Here is a 24,653-nt window from a genome sequence, read left to right on the forward strand (position 1 = left end):
ACTTGAGTTTTTGTGATAAAATTACTCCAGTAAGCCTGATGATCAGTACAGTATACCTTTCTAAATCTCAGAAGTGGCAGTTGGTGTTCGACCTATAGAACCCTTTCACTTTTAATAACTCCTCCGTAAAGTTTCTTGATTTTTATTTCTGTGTTCTTTTCACTAAAACAGGCTGCAGTAAATTCCTGTGTGTATGTAGAATACTAGCTTCTTAGAGGAGAAACGTTTGAGTTTCAGGAACATTTTGTTTGATGTTGTAGTGTGCGGTAGGCAGCTGCTAATATTCTTTTATACCAGAAAAGATGCAATTGGGATATGACCTATCTACCACTCTGCTGGAAGAGTGGTAAGGAAATGAGGCCTTTAATAGGAAAACAGGCTAAACCAACACTCGGCAGTGATTGCATAGTAGTGTTCTCTGCTTAAGAGTCCTGCTGGGTCAGGCCAAAAGCTCGTGTACTTCAGCATCCTGTTTTCCACTTTGGCTAACCAGATGCATCCAGGAAGTCAACAGGCATGGCTTGAAGGCCGTTTTCTTGCTGATGGCCTCTGCAGCACAATACAGGTGACACTCTCATCTTCCATGAATTTCACTTAAGCTAGTGCCCATTGCTTCTTCCAAGCAGCATTCAAAATTCACCAGGTGTATTTTGCATCTGACTATGGCCACTTGCAACCAAGTGAAGATGCCGGGGCACCAGGATGGCTCCTGACATCTCCACCCTCTGGAGACGCATTCCTGGGGATCCTTGGATCTTGACTGTTTTCACACACACTAGCAGCACACCCTGTAGAATTCTACCTGTTATATTTTATCTGCACAATCAGAATGAATTTCAGGAACCAAAAAGTCCTATTGCAAAACACGACTTTTGATCTGTCAGGCCTAGATTATATATCTTAAGGTTCTAACACTGCTTCCAAGAAGTGTATGGCTGGCTTCTTTTGAAAACAGAAACCTAGATCGAATGAACCTTAGCTTGATCCAGAAAGGCTGCTATTATGGGTTGTATCCAATGCAGTGCTATTTTAAAGTCACTTAGCAGTATATTTGTCATCACTGGTGAAAGGTTTTGTGCCAGAGGAATGTTGTGCAATCTGTAATTCTTGCATTGGATTCCTTTTGCTTAGGGGCCCTTTTGCTGGCAGGCAGAGAACATTGGATACAGCCCTGTTCTTTTAGAAGAGAGAATCAAATTGTTAGGTTTTTCTCAAAGCAAATAATGTTGCTTACAGTCTTCCTTTTCTCACCCACCTTTAACCCCCCCCCAAACCCCTATGCAGTGAAATACATGGACATGTGATGTTTCTCCTCTGAAAACATGGAGTGGGTTCTCCTGAATGCCATCTGCTGAGAGTCACATCTGTTAATTTAGGGAGAGCTGATGCTGAGACCGGTAAGTAACCCCTTGAAATAGGCTTATAGTGGACTGTAAATGTATTCTGCTTGGTTAGTCCTAAGGTGTACTCATTTATGTGTCTTTTTGACTACTGTGGTTCATAATTGTCAAATTTTAAAATATGCACACAACCCCAAAGGGATCAGGTAGCATGTCATGTGAACATTCTCTGCCTAGGTGGGCAAGTAGCCTAACCAAGTAAAAAGGAGCTTCCTAGGTTTCATCCCTGAGCGAGGCTGATGGGAACGTACAGCAGTGAGTGAGTTGATAACCTTTGTTGAATGGGTTTGTTTGGCTCACAGGCAGGGGCCAACAGATCTTTGATTAGCCAGAACCTGTGGTTGACAGGATCCTTCCTTTCCTCCAGTGCGGCGGCAAACAGAGTCTTATATCTAGCATCATACAGAGTTTCAGGACACGTCTGGAGCACAGCATAATCTTACGAGGACATCTCTCAGCTAGCTCCAAACTTTGAAGGAGGGCTTGAGTGTGGCTGTCTGCCGCATTCTTGAACTGCTTGGAATGCCTCCCAAGTGCTTCCCAGAGGTGCGGGAGACACTTGCCAGCACACGTGTGTTTGTGCACCCGTGGCCCCTTGTCATTTATATCTCACATTTCCTTTATTTCTTACAGTACACTGCTGGGGGAATTCCTGACAGCCAATCCCAAACAGACAGAACGGCTTCTTGCTTGTGTTTTTCCAATTGGTCTCGCTTAAGTAGGAGAATGGATCCTGATATTCGCTGCTGCAAAGTGTAATTTGGTTTTGTTTGTGTGTCTCCCACCCCCGAACTCTAGAGTTTCAGGAAGGGACCATGGATTTGCCCAGTGGGAGAAGTTTCATGCAAGTTCTCTGTGAGAAATACAGCCCCGAGAACTTCCCGTACCGTCGTGGTCCTGGAATGGGCGTTCATGTCCCAGCTACACCTCAGGGCTCACCTATGAAAGGTACAATTTCTGGCTGCATGGTGACTTACGTAGGAGTGTGTTTCTCTTGTCTGACATTCCAAGGGACATGGTTGAAAAGTTGTTTGAGGTGGGGTTCCTTATTCAATCTTTCCTCCAATTATATGAATGCAGGGAGTGGCTAAACCTAGATCTAGTTTTCTTTCCACAATGCAAACTCCCCTCCCCACCACACACACACACAACATACCATGCAGCGTAATTTTAAAGTGCTGTCAGGTTGATTTGTATCGCAACCATCCCCAAAGGGAGAAGAACGAGGAAATTATTTGGGTGGAAATGATGGTAACTGAGTTTGACAGAAAAGAGCAGAAATAAGTTGAGTCAGTCAAGGACAGAATGCACCATATATCACTCAAAATGAGCCACAATGGAGTCACCTTAACAAAAACTTCCAGGCTAGTCCTCTAAAGTCTTCATTTGTGGGCCTAGAAATGATAAAAAGGTCACCTTATCCATGAACCTATTCTGTCTTCTAACATGCTGAAATAATACTGTATATGTTGTAGCAGATTGCCCATCTCTTATTTGATGTGTATCCCTCAAACTGCCCCCTCCCCTCTGCTGAGCAGCTCCCAAAATGCACAGTGGATCTTACACTTGCCCTGTTCACCTTCTTACTCATTATGTTGTTGTTCACATAGAAGCACTTTAACATACAGGGAGGTAAGAGCTTACTACATGATTCTATCTTTGATGTTGCCATCAAGCGTAATCATCAAACAGTCTTTTTGAATGTTCTTGCTGATTTCCCCTCTTCAGTGGTTGTCATAATTCACTGTCTCTGACATCTTAAATGGGGTTTGGGATCCTGTTCAAAATAACCACCTGGTTGCATAATACAATTTTTGCACATATTGGACTCATGATGAACTCATCATATCGCAAAAGCTGGATCCTGAGCTGGGATATGTGATCAGGTTGTCTCAGGTTTGGGACTGTTACACTCAGTCTTCAGAAGTACACATGTCATGATTTTGCACCAAAATCAAAATTTATCTATTTATTTAAAAGCATTTATATACTGCTTAGTATTTCAAAAATATCGTTAAGTGGTTACGGTTTGAAAAACAGGACAATATATCATTAAAACAGAAACACAATCTAAAAACGGGAGAACAGCAAAATTGAAAGCACACGAAAACAAATTTGGATGATTCAAACAAATAAGCCTCATAAGAAATTCCTGTTTACAGAGTGGCATCTGACTCAGTCTTACTCAGAGAACTATTGAAATCAATTATTTTATTATTATTTATTGAATTTATATACCGCCCTATATCCACAGGTCTCAGGGTGGTTCACAAAATAAAATCAGAATATAAAGCCACAAAATACATAATCAAAATAAAAACAACAACAAGACCCCCCCTCCAACAAACTATAAAAAGCCATAGGATGTCAATCAGATCAACTAAAGGCCTGGTTAAAAAGGAATGTTTTTGCTGGCGCTTAATGGTGCATAAATGAAGGTGCCAGGCAAACATCCCTGGGGAGAGCATTCCACTTCAAGGGACTGAAGTCAGGCATGACTAAAACTCATTGGTTTCAATGGGTCCACTCTGCCCTAGATAGCAAGGGTTTTGTTTTTTTAATTGTAAGACATCTTCCTTCCACCAAGTGAGAGCTGAGGCAATTCATGGCATGTCAATAAAGCATCATGAAAGCAGCCCTTGAAAACAAAAATAACTGACCCATATACACATATGAATGACAATCAGGATGAATTTTCAGTGCACCCTTACTGGGAATTCCAGATGCTGAACCAGATGTGATTTTGCAGTCCTTGACATGGGGACATCCTGAATAAAGTAGTAGTCTTCAACTTTTTCATGTCTGGTGACCACTGTTAATCTCAACCTACATATGCAACCCACTTAATTCTTAACTGTAGTTATTGGCTACATCTGTCTTTTCCCCCTCCCCTCTCTCTCCTCCTCCTTATTCCAGAACTTAGAAATGGTGCCACCAGTATGAGCAGCCTTAGCTCTGAGCAGAACCCAGTTTTGGGTCATCAGCCATCTTTTTTTGAAGGCCAGCGAACTAAGTGACTTTGGGACAGTCTCAGTGTTATTTTTACCCATGACTGTCTATAAAATATCTGCAGGGAAGAAAAGTACCTGAAGGCCTGAATCTTTGTAGCAAGTGAATTAACACATATAGTTGACATAAACCAGCTTGTTGAGGCAAAATTGCTTATGAATGTGATGCATTGCCCATTGCTTCATTGAGCAATTTTTTTTCGCCAGTTATCGTGTGATCTGACTCGGCTTCCCTTAGCTTGTACAGGCGATTCTCTTCATCTGCTGAAATGAGACCACCCCATAAATTAATGCGCTGTCATTTCTGCCTTTCCAGATCGTCTCAACCTCCCAAGTGTGCTGGTGTTGAACAGCTGTGGAATAACCTGTGCAGGGGATGAGAATGAGATCGCTGCCTTCTGTGCTCATGTGTCTGAACTGGATTTGTCTGACAATAAACTAGAAGACTGGCATGAGGTAGAGGAGATTGTTTGAACAGTTACACGGACAGCTGCTTTTTCTGCAGGCAGATTTGGCTCTTCCAGGTGGATTCTAACTCACATTTGGAAATGCCAGCTCAGCTTTATTGTGATGGACCCAAAGCTTGTTATCTGGGGGGCTTTTGAACTTCTCCCGCATTCCATTCCCCAACTTCCCTGGAGCATGAGTTTCCTCTTCCTGAATCAGTAAGGCCCACTCTAACTTCCATCTCTCAGCTCATGAGTCTCTTTAGGGCACCCAACACCAGTCTACTGCCCTGTGTGGCTCCTGCTAAGCTGCCACAGTTTCACCTACCATATGGGAGATAGTTGCCCTCTAACTTGGTACCTGTTCAATTTCTCTGGGGTTCCATCTGGCTTGTGAAACATACCGGTACCTGGCTGTTACCAGCATATGGAAAGATGGTTTCAAAGAGGTCAATCAGCTTCATGAATTCCTTACTAGCAGTATACTTGGACCAGTGGGCAAGAGGGGTTGGAAGCTAACATTGCTGCACCCTCCTATCCAACCTTCTGAAAGCCCTTAATTGTCGCTGTCTTTCCCCACCCCACCCCCGACCCTTGAGAAATTTGAATCATGCCTATTTGGACTCACATGGAGTTCTGAATGTGCCCCAGTCAATAGTATGCCAGTCTCATGGTCGTGAACGTCCACCGGAATGGCCATGTTAGTTTGTTGCGATGAAAGCAACAAAGATTGCATTCAAACATCAGCACATAAAGGCCTGGGATCCTGGGCTCATGCGCTCCATCTTCCCCCTTCCCTCAGACACAAGAGAGGAGATGGTGGCCAAGTGCAGTTTACCATTTTGTCTGGACCTGACAAATTACGTTTTTATGTGAAAAAGGAATCAAATTGTGATGTGGAGGCTTGGTTTGTAAGCAAACTATGGTTTGTGCAAACCTTAGTTTGTCAGGTCTGAAAACTCTACTTGTCTTGTAAGAACCTAAGAGCAGCCCTGGTACAAGTCCAGCATCCCACGTCACTTCCCACAGTGGTCAACCAGGTATCCCTGGGAAGCCACAAGCCGTACACCAAGGTACCCTCGCCCATGGTTCAGAGCACGATCGTCAAGAGCTCTGATCGGACGACACAGAAGGTGTGGGAAGGCAAAGACAGACATGGCTCACTGCCACTGTCGTTTTCACATCCACCAGACAGTGTGTACATATTCTAATCCTGGAGACCAGAGGCTGTGGTACATGTGCTCACATAAGGCATTTGGGGGAATGTGTATATGTGAGGAGGTGGGTCATTTGCTGCCATGCATGCTATATGTTGGCAAACCTTAGGGGTCACAGCCCTTCAGGGCCTGAAACTTAGGACTGGCAGGGGCCTTTCAAGGGACATTTCCAAGTCTGGCAAGCCAAAAGTCTTCTAATTAGCAATGCCAGCAATTGCATCTTGGACTGAGTTTTCTGCATTGCAGGGGGTTGGATTTGATGACCCTTGGGGTCCCTTCCCACTCTACAGCTTTGTTATTCCATGACTGTTCCATGTGCAGATCAGCTGCTTTGCCACTGAGCTGTGGGTACATTCCACTTGAAAGAACACCCTGGTTCTCTGTTGGTTCTAAAACAATCCTGACTACATAGCCTCTGTCATTGATGCCCCAATTGCTTTATTGTGTCAGGACCCACCTACCACTAAAACTCACTTGCCTAATTGTAGACTTGAGGTTCGTTCCCTATTCTTTGAGCCAGTACTACTAACGACAATTCGTTCAGTTTTGTACCACATCTCTTTGCAGCCTATTTTGTCAAATGAGGTTGATTTTGGTTGCAAGAGAGAGTGAAGTAGGAAAGGAAGTTTGTAGCAGCAACTCACGTTAGGGATGCAAAGCCAGAGACAATATGGGATGATGGTCCATTGCCTGAAGGCTGCAGCCTTCTGACCACAGAACTGCTTGATTTTTTTTTTCAAACTGAAGCCCTAAGAGATCTAGGAATTTGCTTTGTGGAGTGGGGCAGAATGAAAACTCAGAATCTCTGGAATAAAAGTTCTTTCCTGGAAATGGAATTCAGTGCATGCAAGATGGCAGAAACAATGAATAACCCTTGGTGAAATAGCCCTTTTGACCAATGTTGGCTCTTGAGAGGCATTTTGTTCCCCCTTTAGCTGTCATTCAAGTAGATTTTATGAAGCCGGCCAGCGATCTGGTTTTTCCCCTTATCACAGATTTTAAAAAAGAGTGTAATTAAATGAAGCATTGAGGTGAACAAGCAATTAGCCAATCAATCTAGATCTGCGAATAGCAGCGGTATGAATTACAGATAACTATCTTGAATGCTGTTAGAATTCGTATCATTCTTTGAGTCAGTGAGCCGTACTGGGAGTTTGGGTCCCATCCTGACCTGTCCTTATCCCAGCCCCCATGGACAGAATATTTGAGATTTGATTACTGCCTGATAATGCTTTTCTTTCTCCTTTTTTTTTTCCTTCTCTCTCCGCTCAGGTCAGTAAAATTGTGTCAAACGTCCCCCACCTGGAGTTTCTGAACCTGAGCTCCAACCCTCTGAATCTGTCGGTCTTAGAGAGGACGTGTGCTGGGTCTTTTGCCGGCATTCGGAAACTTGTGCTCAACAACAGCAAAGCATCCTGGGAAACGGTCCATACAATACTGCAAGAATTGCCAGAGTAAGCCTGGAGCAGCAAGGGCAGGTCCCTTTACGGACAGATTGGCGTATCAAACAGCAAGTAACAGAAGTTTGTGCATTGGATCAGAAGCCCCCAGTTCAAAGCTTGCTGCAGCTGTGAAATTCATTTAGGAAAACAGCTATAGGGTTGCTAGTCCTACTTAGAGTAGACCCATTGAAGTTAATGGACATAACTAACCTAGTAGCTCAAAAAGTTGTACTAGTTCTCTTGCCCCCATGTAGCTGTGTTAGTCATGCCGGCTTGAGTTGATTGCAACCTGTTGCTATCAGTCGGGCGAGTGGCTGTTCCAAAGCCTGTCATTGTTAGCAGCCTGTTGCATTTATGATAAATAGTTTGCATGTATGCCATATTTTAGAATGTTCCGAGAGCTTCAGCTGCATTAATCCATACAGTAACTCTGTAAGGTAGACCAGGATGCTGAGCTGTTTTAACCTTAGACAAAAGAGGTGGTTAATTTGCAAGCTCATGTAGAGGTGAAGATTTGAACCAGGACTTCCTAATATAGAAGAAAGTCTTCTTCTCTGCTCCCTACGTAGGGCTGTTCTACACAGTGCCATGTAATAAGGTGGTAGAGTGGGTTGAACCACTTTGAAGTGCAGGTAGGAGTCTATGTATATGAATGCACCAAATTCCCTGCAAGTAGCACTTCAGCATAGGCAAAGTTCTAGACTAGAACTTTTCTCTTCTGTGCTACCTTTCTGCTTTCAGGGATTTTATTTTTATGTGGTGAGCATTCAGAAGTACTTGTGCTTCGCCTGTAGTCTGAAGTGCTCCAGCTATGTCACCTGAGCAGTCCACAACCTCATTCTGCTGTATTTCAAAGGATTTGTGCCACATAAAGATAATGTTATTTCCAATATCACACTAACTCTGAACTGCCAAGTGCACTGATACAAAGCCCTGCCCCCCAATCTTGATTTGCAAATGGTGGTGGTCCGGTGTAAATATATTATTTTCTTCTCAGAGGCTATTCAATTACCAAGGCCAAAAAACTTGATAATGGAGATGCTGTCCTTTGAAGGGGTGGCCAGATGGCTGGCTGACAGCTTCTGGTTAAAGATCTCCTTGCAATTTTTTTTCATAAAAATGTATATGTCTGGTTTCAATATTCTGGATGGGTTCCAACTCGGTGTCATTCCTCCCTATACATGCCCCCGGCCTGTTGATTGTGGTGGGGCAGGGTTGTTTTTTATTCATTGCTGCTTGTTTTTTTTGGTAGCAGGACATTTCAACACACTGAAGTGAGAGAGTCTGGGGCAGTGTGTGGGGAGATTAGGCTGACATTCCTGATGTGCAAACTTTCTATGTTGCAAGGCTTGTTTTGTTTTACTCCCAGTTTTCCTACCTTCAGCCTAACACATGACAGTTCAGGAAAACGACATTGCCACTTCATTCTGCTGCATGTCTATAACTTCTTTCTTTCTTTCTTTCTTTATATATATATATGTGTGTGTGTGTGTGTGTGTGTGTGTGTGTGTGTGATTTTATTAGTTTTTTTAACATATCATTTTCAGCAGTAATTAAACATACTTTTACATCTTATTCAAATTTTTGACTTCCATCAATCCTGCCTGAAAATTCTCCAATCTAATCTCTCGGTATGCATTTCTTATCTTCCCTATTACATTTCAAACTCATAACCAATATCTCTATCTTTTTCTACTTTGTAACACTTCGTATATTTCTCCTTACAAAACTTCTTGTAGTCCTACTAGCATAATTTGTTGATTACAGTTGCTCTTCAAATAATTCATATACTTCTTCCAATCTTCTGTAAATCTCTGGTCCCGCAGGTTTCGAATCCTTTCTGTCATTTTGTCCAATTCTGCATAGTCCATTAATTTCGTCTGCCATTCGTCTTTCGTCAGAATTTCTTCTTGTTTCCATTTCTGGGATAACAATACTCTTGCCGTAGTTGTTGCATATAAAAACAATTTAACATAATGCCTATTAATGTCCTGACCTATAATACCAAGTAAAAATGCTTCTGGTTTTTTTAAAAAAAAGTATATTCCAACTTATAACTTATTTCAATTTCACTAGAAGCCTTGGACATATAATAACATTTAATTTTTTCTTCTTGCAGCTTGGAGGAACTCTTCCTGTGCCTTAACGACTATAAAACAGTGTCTTGTTCTCCAGTTTGCTGCCACTCTCTCAAGCTGCTCCACATAACTGACAATAATCTCAAAGACTGGACTGAAATCCGAAAGTTGGGGATAATGTTTCCATCACTGGACACACTGGTTCTGGCCAATAACTACCTGACAGCCATTGAAGACTCAGAAGATTCTCTGGCAAGGCTGTTTCCACACTTGCGATCCATCAGTCTGCACAAGTCAGGTGAGGTCCCCAGTGAAACATGCCCTTCTGGATCCAGATTTAAGACTTGCTATAAATCTTTCTAACATCCACACACACTTCAAATCTTGCAATTGAATGTGCTGCCTCTATCAGCATGATCTTGTTAATATGGTAATGAGAAGGAAGGAAGCATTGGTCTGTGCCCACATTTAAATTTTATTTTGGTTTTATTGCTGACTCCTAAACTACACCTCATCGCTTATTTCTCAGTGGACCAGTGTTCTTCAGCATCTGCCCGTGCAGTTTCCTAAAGCATGAAGTTACTGTACTGTGAAATACTATCTTGTTTACCATTGATGTATTAGCCTAGTTGACTGGCTCTTGATTGTTTTTTTGTGATCATGGACAAGGAGCGATGAGAGAGGGTATTGGGAGATACAAGCTTTTTAGAAAAATGAGGATGGCACATCTCATTAGAATTCAAATTCATTTTTTCCATTCCTCAAGCCCTATGGGTCAGGAGTGGGGCACTCCAGATGCTTCTGAACTACAATTCCCATCAGCCCCAGCAAGCATGGCCATTGGCCAAGGGATGCTGGGAGTTGTAGTTGTGCAGCATCTGAAAGGCAAAAGATTCCCTGTACCTAGTTTAGCTTCTTCTTACATTTTTACTGCTTGTGTGTGTATGAGAGGGTGAGGGGGACACCAAAGGGATTTCCTGCTTGATTCACTAGCATGTCTTGGTTTGCCTCTGTGACAGGCTAGGTCCATGCATTTGGCAAACTGAGGCAGTCATGAAACACTAGAATCCTGAGAGGATAGAACAGTCTTCATCACATCAGACTGAGATATGTTTACATGGGTGAACATTCAAAAAATGTTCTGCCACGTCCACCCAAAAATGGAAGCGGTCCAATCCATTGTGTTACCTGATTTGACTGCATCCATAGACTAGGCTTGAGAGTAATTTATAATTCTGATTGCACGTGTACTGGTGGAATGTCAACGTCTCCTTGTTTCCCCCAAGAACACCCAATTACTTTGATTTGCTCCTTTCCGATGCCTTCCTTCCCTGAACACTCCCTTTCTTTAAAGCAGGTCTGCAGTGCTGGGGAGACATCGACAAACTCAATTCTTTTCCCAAGCTCGAGGAAGTGAGGTTACTGGGCATTCCTCTCCTTCAGCCATACACCAATGAGGAGCGCAGGAAGCTGGTAATAGCCAGGTCTGCAGATGTTTTTTGTTGTTGTTGTTCTTGGTTGATTCTGGGTTAATGCAGCCAAAATAGTGTGGCCTTTAAACCTTTTGATGCCTCCCTGGGCTCCATTGGGAGGAAGGGCCAGCTACAAAATTAATGAATGGATAAAGCAAGCATGAAGGGCTCAGATATTTGAGCAGGTAGAGTGTGGGAGTAGCTGTGGGAAACGGCCTGTATGCGGAGTTGACAACTGTTGAGTCGTATGAGCTCTGAACTCTTTACTCCTGGGGGGGGGGGGGAGAGATAGAAGCAGAAAATAATATTCTCTTGTGGGTGTTAAATTATTCCACATATTGTGAGGAGCTGCCACCTTGCTTCTAAACATGCCAAAATACCATCCTTGCATCCATACGGAAGGAACTATGGGGAAATCAGACCAACAGTAAGCTTTCTGAGTCGAAGCTGTTATCTCAGTTTTGGTTAAGTGCACTGCTGAGTACCAGAGGAAGGAAGTTGTCCTGACTTGGTTGCAGATTGGGCAATAGAATCCTTACTCATCAAAATCTTTTGAGGGGGAGTCCCCATCCATCAACATGCCTTGTAGTGTTCTCCTCACTTGTCAAAAGCAGCTTTCTTGAGTGCTAATTATTTTCAAGCGCTCAGCAGGTCTTTTCCCGTAAATGCAGTTCTCTGTTCCAAATTCAGCCTCAGTTCTGGGGGACAGTGTTGATCTACAAGCCTTATTCAGGTTCCTGAACTCTTGTGGCTAGCTGTGCTCTTTTTAAGAATGTTTGGATTATTGGGAATAAGTCTGATGAAAGAATTATCCATAGGCTAGGTGCTGCTGAAACAAACTTTAGTGTATGTGTTCTTTGCATAAAATCTGTCATCTTGGCTAAACATGTTCATGGCTAAAACTCTGCACTTGGAACTTAAAATTATATAGCTTTGTTTACATGTTTAAAAGACAAATGCCCCACTTTTCTATCTATTGAAGTAGCTTATGGAAACAATTTTTTAAAAAAAAATTGATTTAAATATTTCATCTAATCATAAAACAACAACAATATAATAATAATCCTTTATTAAATTTGTATGCTGCCCCATACCCACAGGTTTCAGGGCTGTTACAGCATAAAATCACAATATAAAAACACAAGTTACATTTTTTTAAAAATAATCCCCTTTCCCCAAATGCAAAATCTCAAACAGAAACCACCATTATTACAACATTTACTGGCAAATCCTTCCAAGAATTTGAGTAAATCAAAACAGCTTTCAATTGTCCTATAACGACATCAAATTAGGCACCGAGAGGGCATGTCCCAGGAGGGAATTCATTCCACTGTTCCACTGGGTGCTGCAACAATGAAGGACTTCTTGCTGTTGATTGCCTCCCTAATTTCCAAAGGTGTGGAACTCTTTGAAGGAGCTCCTCTTTTGAAGATCTCACGAAGCGATCAGGTTCATGTAGGAAAGGATGTTCATGGCCTTATCTCTCAGAATTGCCACTTTGAGTTGTGTTTGGGAAGAACAAGCCTGCGTTCCAATGATGCACTAAGACATATCATGACTCAGCCCTGGATAATACAAAAAGAGGAGGACCAACGGGGGAATACAGCAGCCACCATCTTCGGCTTGGTCACCTGCACGCTCACACTAAACCACAGTTTAGCTTAGCTTTATGTGTGAAGAGAGTCACTGCGTCATAAAATACCTCCCTAACATTCGGCAATTCCCCATCTCCCCCCCCCCTTTCCTTTTTGCATTTGTGGAAGTCTTAGGAGTAGACCACTGTCAGACATGACCAAAATATTTGTGTCTCTAACTTGCCTTCCTGTCCTTACCTGAGGGTTGGCTGCCTTTCTGTTTGAATTCTGCACAATCAGGAGGCAACACTTAACAAACACCTTGCTGAACTTACAATACTTTGAGTGCCAGTATTTATTTTTTAAAACAAAAACCTCTTTTGAAATCCTGTCACATATGCATTTATGTTCAAATTGTAGCATGTGGTTTCGGATTAAATTCTCTTCGCCAAGGCACCTGCATAATAAAACACATTTCCTTTAAGAGTTCATGTTTTCAATTATCTGGAGAAATCCCCTGGGAACGCAATACTCATCATTTTGCTGTTGTCTGTTAAATTTGGGGATGGTAACATTTCCACCTCTTTTGAACATGGCAGGTTACCATCTATCAATAAGCTGAACGGGAGTGTCATTTTGGAAGGAGAGCGAGAGGACTCGGAGAGGTTTTTTATTCGTTACTACATGGACTTTCCACAAGAGGAAGCCCCTTTCAGGTGAGAACTTCTGATCCCAGAAGTTTTAGAATAGGTAATGAGTTTGTTTAAAGTCCTTGAGTCATGTATGTACCATGGTTCCTAGAAACGGTAAGCTGTAAACTGAGATCTCACCTTTGCCACATGCTCATAAGATAGCTCATTAGATGCCCTGTCATCAGTGTAGCTGTAATAATACTGACCTTCCTTTCAAGGGTGTTGTAAGGATTGCTGAATCTAAAATGCTAGACAAATGTTAAATTGTATGGTTAAAGCGTGAATATTTTCACCTGTTTATCATTTAGACCATATTGTCAGTGTCCCTGGCACCTTACAGTTTTATGTGGGCAGGATGTGGCTGTTAGTTCTGTGTAGGTGATTGATATTCCCACCTCACTAAGCTGAGCCCCTACTGAGAAGTCAGCATCCTCTGGGAATGGGTTCCAGTCCGTCAGTTCGGTGCCAGCACTCAGCGGCTAATCCTCTTGCCATCTGGTGTTTAAGCGCCCTTGAGCTCCAGAGACGTATGTGCCCAAACCGAATGTATTTCGATGGCATCGCCTGTGTGCCATTTTCATCCTTCCTTCACAAAGGAGTGAAAACTTGGCCGTGCTCCAAGCCATCAGTTGGAATGCCTGGCCACTCGTTGGCACTTTGCATTCCCAAGCACAAGAGCAGTTTTGAAAAGGGTTCCTTGTTCTCTCTCTCTCTCTCTCTCTCTCTCTGGGGCAGAGTCAGGTGTGCAGGCTGACCTGACCGCTGGAAAAAGGTGTGGGGTTAAGAGGAGAAAGCAGCTGCAGAGAGGTCACTCCAGCATGGGGGCTGATAGAACTTGGTGGCAGCCTTCTCTAATGGCACCAGAGTGTACTAACCCGCCTAAAGGAATCCTTCAAACACTTTTTTAAAAATGCCACGGTGTGCAACTAGCAGTCCACAGGGCAGCACTTCCTGGAGCAGTCTGTCTTGTAAAAGGGAAGGAGAAAGTCTTTCGAGATCCATAGAAGTGGGTTGAGGGTGGGAACGCAGGCCAGGAGGGATGGAGGAAAAGGGCTGAGGGAGATCTCTGACTTGCAAAGGGTTCTGTGGCAAAATGTCCTACTATGTTTTGAGGCCCTGTTGAGTGGAAGACTGTAGGGTCTGTCTGTGTGACCCCTATGAGTAACTTGCTTGGAGAACAATACAGGCACCTCCCTATTTACTTGGGGGTTACGTTCAAGTGAAATCGTGTATATTTGAAACACCATTTAAAAAGCCTGCAAACCCACCGTCCCTCCCCTTTTAATGACATTTGTGGGTCACTTTCAGGTTCAGCGCGACATGCGCATGCACGGTCATGCACATACCAGATGGCGCTAAAACAGCCGCTGCCTGTACAAAATATATTGCAACCTTTCTCCTTGACTTCTGCATTAACAGTCGTACATTCCTGTGGAATGGGGGGCCCGTGCTATTGTGAAATGCTCAAATCTGACCCTCTGTGGGGTGTTCCATTTAAGGTTGGAGTGAAACACCTCTCCCCTCGTTTCTCAAAAAGTATGTCCCATTCTTCTCCTGCTTTCCTTGTGTGAGTGGGGAGGAATTCCTCTGAAATTCCCAGGACTTGTTTGCTGCTTACCTTGCTGGATGTCTCCAGAAAGTGTGGGCAAACAAGAAGACCTAGAGGGAGCATTGTGACGTTTCCCATCAACCCCACTTCCCAGAATGCTTTGGAGTGATGTGATGTTGCAAGGCATTCTAGGAAGTGCGGCCTGTGGGAACCTATGGGTATCACCCCACATGGCTTTTCTTAATGTTGAATAGCAGGGAGGAAATGGTCACTCAGAAGTGGCAATTCCACCCTGAAACATTTTGATAAATTCTCCTCCCCCACCACACCACAAAGCAAATTATATTCCGCCCCCCCAGGAGGTTTTTGTTTTGTCCTCCCTCACCCACCCAACAAATGGTTAAGAAGTATTTCTTTCAACACTTTTCTAGCATCGTTGTCATTTTGTGTGTCGATTTTTGCTTCCGTTCTAGAAAGCTGTTTTCTGCCTTTTCCAAAGAGGTTTCACGTAGGAAGCAAGGGGAGCTCTGATCCTCCCCCCGCCCACCTGCTCCCTGGTTCATAGCCTTTTAAAAATGCTGCAACCCCTCCCATCCTTCTGTGCTCAATGGCCCTTTTGTCCGAATGCCCTCATCTGTGTGGGGTCTCTAAAAGACTTGTGCGCCCATTGAAAGCTGTTTTTCCGCTCCACAGAGCTAGTGTGCCATTTCAGGGATATCCATGGACGAGGCTGCGCATGGCTGGGGTGGTCTCCCCAGTGGCAAGGGTTCAGGTTCCACATCCTAGACCTTTGGCCCATGATCGATGTTCAACCTGTGGTTGTGTACATTTCCCCCACCCTGCACCCCATTTCATTCTGGGCCTCCCTCTCCAGCCCATATTACAAACAAAAGCCTCTCTATCTCTTTAGCCCTTCAGTTCTTCCAGGGCTGTGACCTTTACATGAGCAGTGTCAGTCCCCTGCACCTACACACCCAAAACAACGACATTTAATTCATTGGTTGAGTCCTGCTTGTGACATAGAGTGAAATAAAAATCACACATTTTAGTCACATTATTGAATTTGCAAGAACTTTGATGCTTGAGGAGTAAAGCATAGCAGCCATAGTGCAGAAGAACAAATAGCAATTCAGGGCACTGACTTTTTATTCCAGACCACCAAATGACCTGGTTTCTGAGCCAGCAACAGTGTTCTGAAGAATTGCCTCCTGTAATATGAATCCACATAAGCCCACAACTTACATGGAGGCTATGCTTCAGGGATCGACCCTAAAGCAAAAATCGTGTATAGTCAATACACATTGGGTTCAATGGTGGGTGGGGATGCTAAAGTCATTTTTCCTGGATGCCCACCCCCTTTCATTCATTCATTCATTCATTCATTCACTTTGCCAAGCATGCACAACTTAATGCACACAAGTTAAACACATAAGCTGAAGGCTTACTATACTTGATCCTGGAGAGCTACTGGGGCCCTGCTCTGTGTCTCCCTACCTACCCTCATCTGCTGGAGGTTGCAAGAGAAAGGAGCTTGTAATAGTGTCATGCTGTTTTTATGAGATTTGTTTGCTAGATGCTATATATTTGTTTTTAACATTGTTTTAATTTTATTATAGCTTAATTTGTTTTTTATTGTTTTTAACATATTTTTAGCTTACGTGCTTTATCCATGTCTGTTTGAATTTTTGTTAGCCAGCTTGAGTCCTGGTTCTGGAGGAAAGCAGGATATAAATAAATAAAATAGTAATAGTAACAATATTTTCTGTTTCAGCGCTGAGGTGCTGAAATGCCCCATCACTGCTCTCCTTTCAACGGGCCCTTTTAAATAGTTATTTTAATTATATCATTTGGTAATATTTAAAATGTTTGTAGGTTTGCTGCTTCGATTTTTTAATTCATTTTTTATTCATTTTGAAAATGAAAGACACTTCATTGTTTTCAGAATTTTGGTTGCAAACAAGATTGCTAGAAACTTGTGTGTCAGGATGCTTTTTTTTCTTTAAGGACCACGACTTGTAGGAAATGCTGATCCAGCACTATGCAGATGTGCTGTTCATATGAAAGCATACGTGCTAGGCATGTGAGAGCCAAGCTGAAAATGCGGGAAACAAAATGTACTGGAAATTGCCATCTTTCTCATTTTGAGATACAGGCTGGCCTTAAAAATGACCTCTCTCAGTAGTTTCAAGCCAAGTTGAAGGAAATCCTTCTGTAGCCCCAAGTTTCCAATTCTTCCGCTTCATTTTGCTTTCTTCTTAGCCTGCTTGCTTTTTCCCTATATGGTTTTTGGACCTGGGGACGACAGGAACAGCACCTCTGCTGATTGAGATGTTGTTTCCAAGGACTCTCAAAAGTGCGCTTTCGCCGCGCTCCGTATAAGGCAGGCTTTTGTCCAGAACTGCTCTGTCACTTGTACCTCTGCCCTAGTAGACCCTGCTATATACGGTGGTACCTCGGGTTACATACGCTTCAGGTTACAGACCCTGCTAACCCAGAAATAGTACCTCGGGTTAAGAACTTTGCTTCAGGATGAGAACAGAAATCGTGCTCCAGCGGCGCGGCAGCAGCAGGAGGCCCCATTAGCTAAAATGGTGCTTCAGGTTAAGAACAGTTTCAGGTTAAGAACAGACCTCCAGAACGAATTAAGTACTTAACCCGAGGTACCACTATAACCACAGAAGCAGTTTGGGGGGCCCATGCTGTGTTAAGCCGTGGAAGCCGCTACAAAGTGATTGGTGCAGGTTGAAGTGTTGAAAAGCACTCTGGGCAGCTCCTTCCCCGTTAACTTTCCCCACTACAGTCCTAGGCGACGGCGCCTTTTCCGAAAACGCATATCTTCCTCCATCTTTGCCAAGTAATAGTTTCCCATGCGGGCCGATCCTATCTGCCGATTCGCAAGAGCAGGCGCAGCTGCCTCTGCTGGAGCCTTCCGCCCTGATAAAGGCCGTTTGTGTCCAAGATGCTGGGGAAATCATAGCGCACTGCGTCGGTTACCTCATCCTCCGGGCAGACAGAGGCTTCGCTGTTGAGAGAGCATTCCTACATTTAACATGAGTCCCTCGGGGGGCCTCCCTCTTCCGTTGCCAGGCTCCATCATCCTCTTGACAGGAGCAGTGACACAGCAGCGATCACGTTTAAGCCCCCGAGCCGGACAGGAGACAAAAGGAGCTTTCAGTCCCGGGCATCGTCTGGAGACTCTGAAATGTTACCTCCTCTCAGCCGCTCTTTGTCTTTGTTATTTCAATTACCTTGTGCTTCGGGTTGACTTTTTGCCACTTTCCCAGCCCCGGCAGAAGAGACTCTGCCTCCTCATTACCAATCGGAGAGATACCTGAAGTGAGGGCAATGGGAGGGGAGAAGCGAGGAAACACTGATCTCTCTCTCTCTCTCTACCCAGGAGCCCAGAACAAAAGAGCATCTCTGGGAAGATGGCGAAACTTGCTGAGCAGGTTCATGGCTGTCCAGGCAGACACAGCTCTCGTCTTTTCCCCTTCACTCCTGATTTTTTTTGGGGGGGGAGGGGCACAGATACCTTGATGGCATATTTGATGGCGGAATGAAATGCAGGGCATTTGCCTAGATCAGAGTGCAAAGCAGGGGAAAGTCATATTAACAGCTGCTAAAGCAACGTTAAACCATGTAGCGTTTTCACTTTGAAAGAATTAGGAGGAGAAGGGCTGATTTCTGCATGTCCAGTGAGAGCAGGAGGCGAGGCTCTGTCACTGCTGCATCCTCACTTAGGTTATGTGCCTGCCTACTAGCACAGCAAAGAACTCTCGGTCACTAGCAGCGCTGCTAAGGTAGAAATTCAGGAGCTCTATGTGCCTGTTGCTGTTAGAATGTTCCATCAGCAGCAACCAGCAGGGCTTTGAGCTTTCTTACCATAAGAGAGTCTCTCTGAACAGTGAAAACAGCGAGTTTCAGCAGTGCTGTGCACAATCACCACTGTGGGCTTGCCCTGAATCTTACAAATCTCTCACTGCATGGGTCAGTCCCAAGAATTCCAGTTAATTTACTTAATGACACATAATAACATATCTGGAAGTTTTTAATGCTTAATGTTTTACTACGTATTTTATATATGCTGTAAGCCGCCCAGAGTGTCTGGGAAAGGCCAGCCAGATGGGCAGAGTATAAATATTATTATTATTATTATTATTATTATTATTATTATTATTATTATTCCAAGAAACGCTTCCTAAAAGTTGTAGCAGGGAAATTCATAAAATTGAGAGCATAGAAGTGACAAGTCCATTGACTTCTGCATAGTTAGGGGGGTCCAGTTCCAGATTCTGGACCCTTTTAAAAATTCAAAATGTTGTAAATCCAGGGTACCTAAAGGATTATCTCCTCCCACTCAAACATTCTTGTTCTTTAAGTTCATCTTCAGAAGTTTAAGGGACCCCTCACAATTTGAGGAACAATGACTAATACCTTTCCCCCATAGTGAGCTCTGGAGTCCTGAAATGTCCTTTCTAGGGGTTTCTTGGTCCTCTTTGCTGTTGGTCCCTTCTGGCAGCAAACAAATAATTTTTCATTTCTTCTCCCCACAAGGCTATTTGAAGCTGTTTTAGCTGCTGTAGTGGGATTTCTCTTCCTCTTGTTTTTATCAGTTCCTCTGCCGTTCCAGTGATTTTTGCTTTAATTTTAAGCTTCTGTTTTGTGTTTTATGCATCTAGCCTCCTTGAAGGGCTTGGATGCAAGAATTATTTTAATAAGGCAACTGCACAGCCAGGAGCACTGAGTGCGGGGATTTGCAGCACCGGTTGTAATGCCCGTCTCTTTCTCTCTCAGGTATCACGAGCTAGTGACGAAATACGGTAAGTTGGAAAAGCTGGCGGTGGTGGACTTGCGGCCCCAGAGCAGCGCCAAAGTCGAGGTTCACTTCAGAGACCAGGTGGAGGAGATGACCATCCGCCTGGACCAGACGGTAGCAGAACTAAAGAAACAATTGAAAGCATTGGTCCAGCTCCCGACCAGCAACATGCATGTCACTTACTTTGACCACGAAGCTCCTTTCGGCCCCGAGGAGATGAAGTACAACTCGCGGGCTCTGCACTCTTATGGCATTCGGGATGGAGATAAAATCTATGTGGACTCCAAAGCCAAATAGCCCGCCCCCATCTCCAGGGGGTTCACGGCCACCTCATGTACGCAAATTGAGGACTTTCTGGAAGTGGGGGGATTCGTTTTGGTTTGTCGTTTGAGGTTTGGTTTTCTATACGTACCAGGTAGCTTCTCCAGCAGGCCCAGATCCGCGAGAGGTTCGCTGCGACCCAGTGCAGATTGCGGTGGCGGCAAATTGTTAAGAGGAGGTGACTGACTTCAAGCGTGTGTGTGCGGCTTTTCTTTGGTTTCTTCCCAACTGCTCCAGTATTCCTGTGAACTTAGCATGAAAGTCTTTCTTCAAAGCTTTAAGAGGGTTCTTGCAGTCACTCAAGTCAGGGAGCTCGGGCTTTCAGGCCATACACAGGGTACTTGTTGAAAAGGTTTTGTGTGGCTCAGTAGCCGGGCTCCAATTACAAGTGGCAGAATTGGTGCCCCTTCACCTGGGTGGCCTCTCAATCTCTTTGTTCCCGGAGGGTTAGGTTGGAAGGGGGATGTTCTATAAGCAGTGTTTTACTAGACTTTGGTCTACTGGATATCCAGTGCCCTTCTGGATTTCACTTACGCTGAAGGAGATCAAAACTTTGACAGGGGTTGACATTTGTGCCCGCACACACACGCACAGCTTGCAGGGCACTCTGCTAAATCACAATCAGTTGCATAACCTTTTTGGCTTGCTGACACTCAAGGGTGTCGTAGGGGCCAGACTCAGTGCAGATAGTGCCAGGCATTTAAATGGGAGCCTCTTTGTCTCTTGGGCAAGTTCATGTTGGTCGCCTGGTCATATGTTTGATCTATTTCGTGAAGGCTCGCTCTGCGCTGATGAGATACCTCTCTCAGCTTGCAGGCAGCTCTTGACGGACTGTCACCATCCTCACTGTGGCTGAAGAACCCTAAAACCCTTGCATTTTTAAAAAATATAGCATTCTTCTATCATACCCTTCTTCCAAGGAGCTGTGGGTGAGGTACATGTTTCTCCCCCCCCCCAAAAAAAAATATATTCTTTTTTGTTTTATAATAACCCTCTGAGAGAAAATGGCTCTCTCAAAGTCACCCAAGGAGTTTTACAGCTAACTGGCAATCTGAACCTGAGTCTCTCAAATCCAAGTCCTATGCTAAGCTGCTACACCACAGTGGAAACCAAAGGCCAGGCCTTCCTCCCCGCCCAGCGTTTGCTCATAAATTAGCACTTTTTTAAAGCCAACGCAGAGATGCAACAGACGTACAGGTCTTCTGAGGTCCCTGGGGTCCTGTCCCTGCATGAGTCAGTTTTCTAGCCCTGCCTTTTACCACTTGAAAGGTGTATTGGAGTGGCGAGTTTTGCGGGGCCACCACAGGTGAGCTCCTCTTACACGCCGTAGAAGCAAGCCCACCCCCACCCCCAAATCTTGTGAGAAGGGGCGGATGCACAATTTACTGAGGAGTATAGGAAACTGTCAAAAAGAGTAAAAGGCCACCCCCTGTTCTTGGAGATGTCTTCTACCCACTTTCGTGTAGCTCAACATTATATTTATGATTCTTATGGGGGGAGAAATCTTTCCTTTTTCTTTTTTTTTGAAGAATGCTTGCTTTGTAAATCAGGCAGGGCTCTCTCCCTCAGCAGTGCCCTTCCATGCTCATCTGTCAGCTTGACAAGTTGAAAACTGGAGAATCACTCAGTTTTACACATGTACATTTAAAGGAGGGGAGGGAGGAAGTGGACTTCCCAGCGCTGCCGCCCCAGCCCCCCCCCCCAGCAGTGTCGCTAAGCTCTTGTTACCCATAAACTTTTGACCTTCCTTACTTAGCTTTTCATGCAAGGTTTCTTTCCCATAATTCCTCTGTTCTCTGGTGGGAGGGCTTCTTTTTTATATATGTACATCTATCCCAGAGTTTGTGCATTTTCTTCCCCTGCGGTGTGCAAAACAAAATCCCAGTAATCTTATTTTTATTTATATTTATGGTAAAAGTCCTGGCTGAACGCCAAGCGTAGAAAAGAGGGCAGGATTTTAAAAAAAATGCAAATCTCCTCTCCTATGACCATATAAAGATGAGCAATATAGAGCAAACCAAGGCTTGCATGTGGAATGTGGTAGTCCATTCTCTTTTATTTCACTGACTCCAGTAAGAAATAATTACCTATGTATTATGTGGAGTCATTCCAGGACATTGTGTTGATGAACTGGCACTGGGCTTTATAAGCTGAGACAGAGCTGAGGTTCTTTCCTGTCCATTTGGGTAGCAAAGCTCCAAACCAACGCTTTGTTTATGATGTGTGTGTGTGTGGGTATATGTATCTATGTATGTATATTTACACATAACGGGAAATGGCAATGTTAATAAGATATTTTATTATAAAGCAAAGTTTTATTGAAAGATAAGGTTGTGTAATAATATTAGATTATTATTTTATCTGTGGACCTACTGTATGAAGTATGTTAGCCCCGTAATCTGGGCCGCTGAAAGACTTTAGACTGTAAAGAAGTGGCCATTTGGGTTGTGCAGAACAGTATTTCCCATCTTCCTCCTGCCCATCTCCAAGCCCAATATTTATACAGTAGTAACAGGAATTTAATGAAATATTTGTAACTGGTGGACATCCGACTGCACAGGTGCCTGTGTCTTAGAAGGAAACATTCCACATATTAAAAGTTTATGAAGAGATTCACTGAAGAACCATGTATGTGTTTCTGTTATCAAAAGAGACTGTCATCTCAACCGTGTCTATGTGTGCCTGTGAGAGAGATACCCAAACTTGTGTGAACGCTGCACATAATTTAAAGGGGGGAGAAAGAGAATGGAATTTTGCAGCTTGTATAATTTATGCAAATCAAGTAAGTTTTGCATGTGTTTATTCTGCTAGTCATGAGGGAGAAGGAAGGGGAAGCTGGACTGTCCTTGGCCATCTCTCTTCTGAGACTCCAGCTGTGCGTTTCCATTCGGAAAAGCTAGAAACTTTTTTTTACTGCTTGTTTTCCTTGGTACCTAGTGTAATGTTCTGAAGGTGTTCGGCACTTGTGCAAAACCCATGCTGTTCTGGAAAAACCCACCAAGATTGAGGGAAGCAGTACAGCGGTACCTTGGTTCTCAAACTTAATCCGTTCCGGTAGTCCTTTCCAAAACCAAGACGCGCTTTCCCATTGAAAGTAATGCAAAATGGATTAATCCGTTCCAGACATTTTAAAACAACCCCTAAAACAGCAATTTAACATGGATTTTGCTATCTAACTGAGGCCATTGATCCATAAAATGAAAGCAATAAACAATGTACTGCAGTCACACAATCAATCAATCAGAACTTTGTTCCACACAGTCACAAAAACAAAACAAAAAGAGCTGCAAAAACAAAAATGCAAAATAAATAGCAAAAACAGACAGACCTAAGTATAACACTCAAAATGGAAGTGTGGCACTCAAATAGGAAGCATAACACCAAAAATGGAGCACGTTTCGCTTCCGGAAAAAGTTCACAAACCGGAACACTTCCAGGTTTGCAGTGTTTGGGTTCCAAGTTGTTTGAGTACCAAGGCGTTTGAGAACCAAGGTACCACTATAATCTTAAAGTTTTGTTGTTTAACCAGATGGTTGCAAGGTGGGAGAAGGTTTAGAAAAAGGGAGTAAGCTTCATGTAACACTAGCCCTCTCAAACACACACACACACCCTGCCCAGATGTAATTTCTTTGGCAGGATTAACATGGTAAAGCTAGTGGACCATTATAGTTTGCAAGTGGCACCAATCCCACAAGACAGCATTCTCCAGCTATCCACATCCTGCACATGGCACTGAACATGCACTTTGGTGTTGTTGTTGTTTTTAAAAATGCACCCCCAAAAAGGAGAGAAATTGTGCACATCCTTGCCATGCTTTGATTGTGGAACTGCACAAAATGTTTACAACCAGTACTGATGATGCCATATTGGAGTGTCTCTGTGTGAAGTTCTTCAGTGGAGGCCAATCTTGGTGTTTCGTTGAAGAATATATGTGCGACAGCCACTTCATACAATAGCACCCACCCGACAAACAGGCGAGCGCACTGTTGCATAAAATAAAAGGTAAAGGTACCCCTGCCCGTACGGGCCAGTCTTGCCAGACTCTAGGGTTGTGTGCTCATCTCACTCTATAGGCCGGGAGCCAGCGCTGTCCGCAGACACTTCCGGGTCACGTGGCCAGCGTGACAAGCTGCATCTGGCGAGCCAGCGCAGCACACGGAACGCCGTTTACCTTCCCGCTGGTAAGCGGTCCCTATTTATCTACTTGCACCCGGGGGAGCGCACCCCGCCGCTGGGATTCAAACCGCTGACCATGCGATTGGCAAGTCCTAGGCGCTGAGGTTTTACCCACAGCGCCACCCGCATCCCCGTTGCATAAAATGGCTATCGTTAAATATTATTGATGAATTGCCTTTCTAAACAGCCATCTCAAGGTGGTTTTCAAACAACCATCTGCAGGCAAATGCATATGTGCAATAAGCTAAATAGCATGAACGGGAAGAATGGCTTGCTTGATGGAAACATTCTGAACCATGAACATCGTTTCCAGCATGGACACCTCCACCCTCTTTAAGAATTGCAGCTTTCATTTCTTAAGGAAGCAAGCTTATAGTTCTCATCAGTGTTTGGCGCCTGCAGAAAGCTCCATGCCTTAAAGAGGAGTTGCTGGGGTGGCAGGGTGTGTGTTATAAAAGTCAC

At 43.9% G+C, this 24,653-nt stretch overlaps 1 protein-coding gene across 1 annotated transcript; it reads left to right on the plus strand.

The window, feature by feature from the left end:
- The first annotated feature begins 1,188 nt into the window (after positions 1-1,188).
- Positions 1,189-22,639, plus strand: TBCEL (tubulin folding cofactor E like). The gene is made up of 8 exons (XM_083481123.1): positions 1,189-1,397; positions 2,199-2,348; positions 4,725-4,864; positions 7,344-7,525; positions 9,633-9,889; positions 10,949-11,075; positions 13,237-13,353; positions 19,673-22,639. Exons 2-8 carry the CDS (start codon positions 2,216-2,218, stop codon positions 19,989-19,991), a joined length of 1,275 nt encoding a protein of 424 aa, XP_083337249.1. The 5' UTR covers positions 1,189-1,397; positions 2,199-2,215; the 3' UTR covers positions 19,992-22,639.
- Positions 22,640-24,653: the final 2,014 nt, after the last annotated feature.

This window comes from Podarcis liolepis (assembly GCF_965112155.1).
Source record: "Podarcis liolepis genome assembly, chromosome: 16".
NCBI lineage: Eukaryota > Metazoa > Chordata > Lepidosauria > Squamata > Lacertidae > Podarcis > Podarcis liolepis.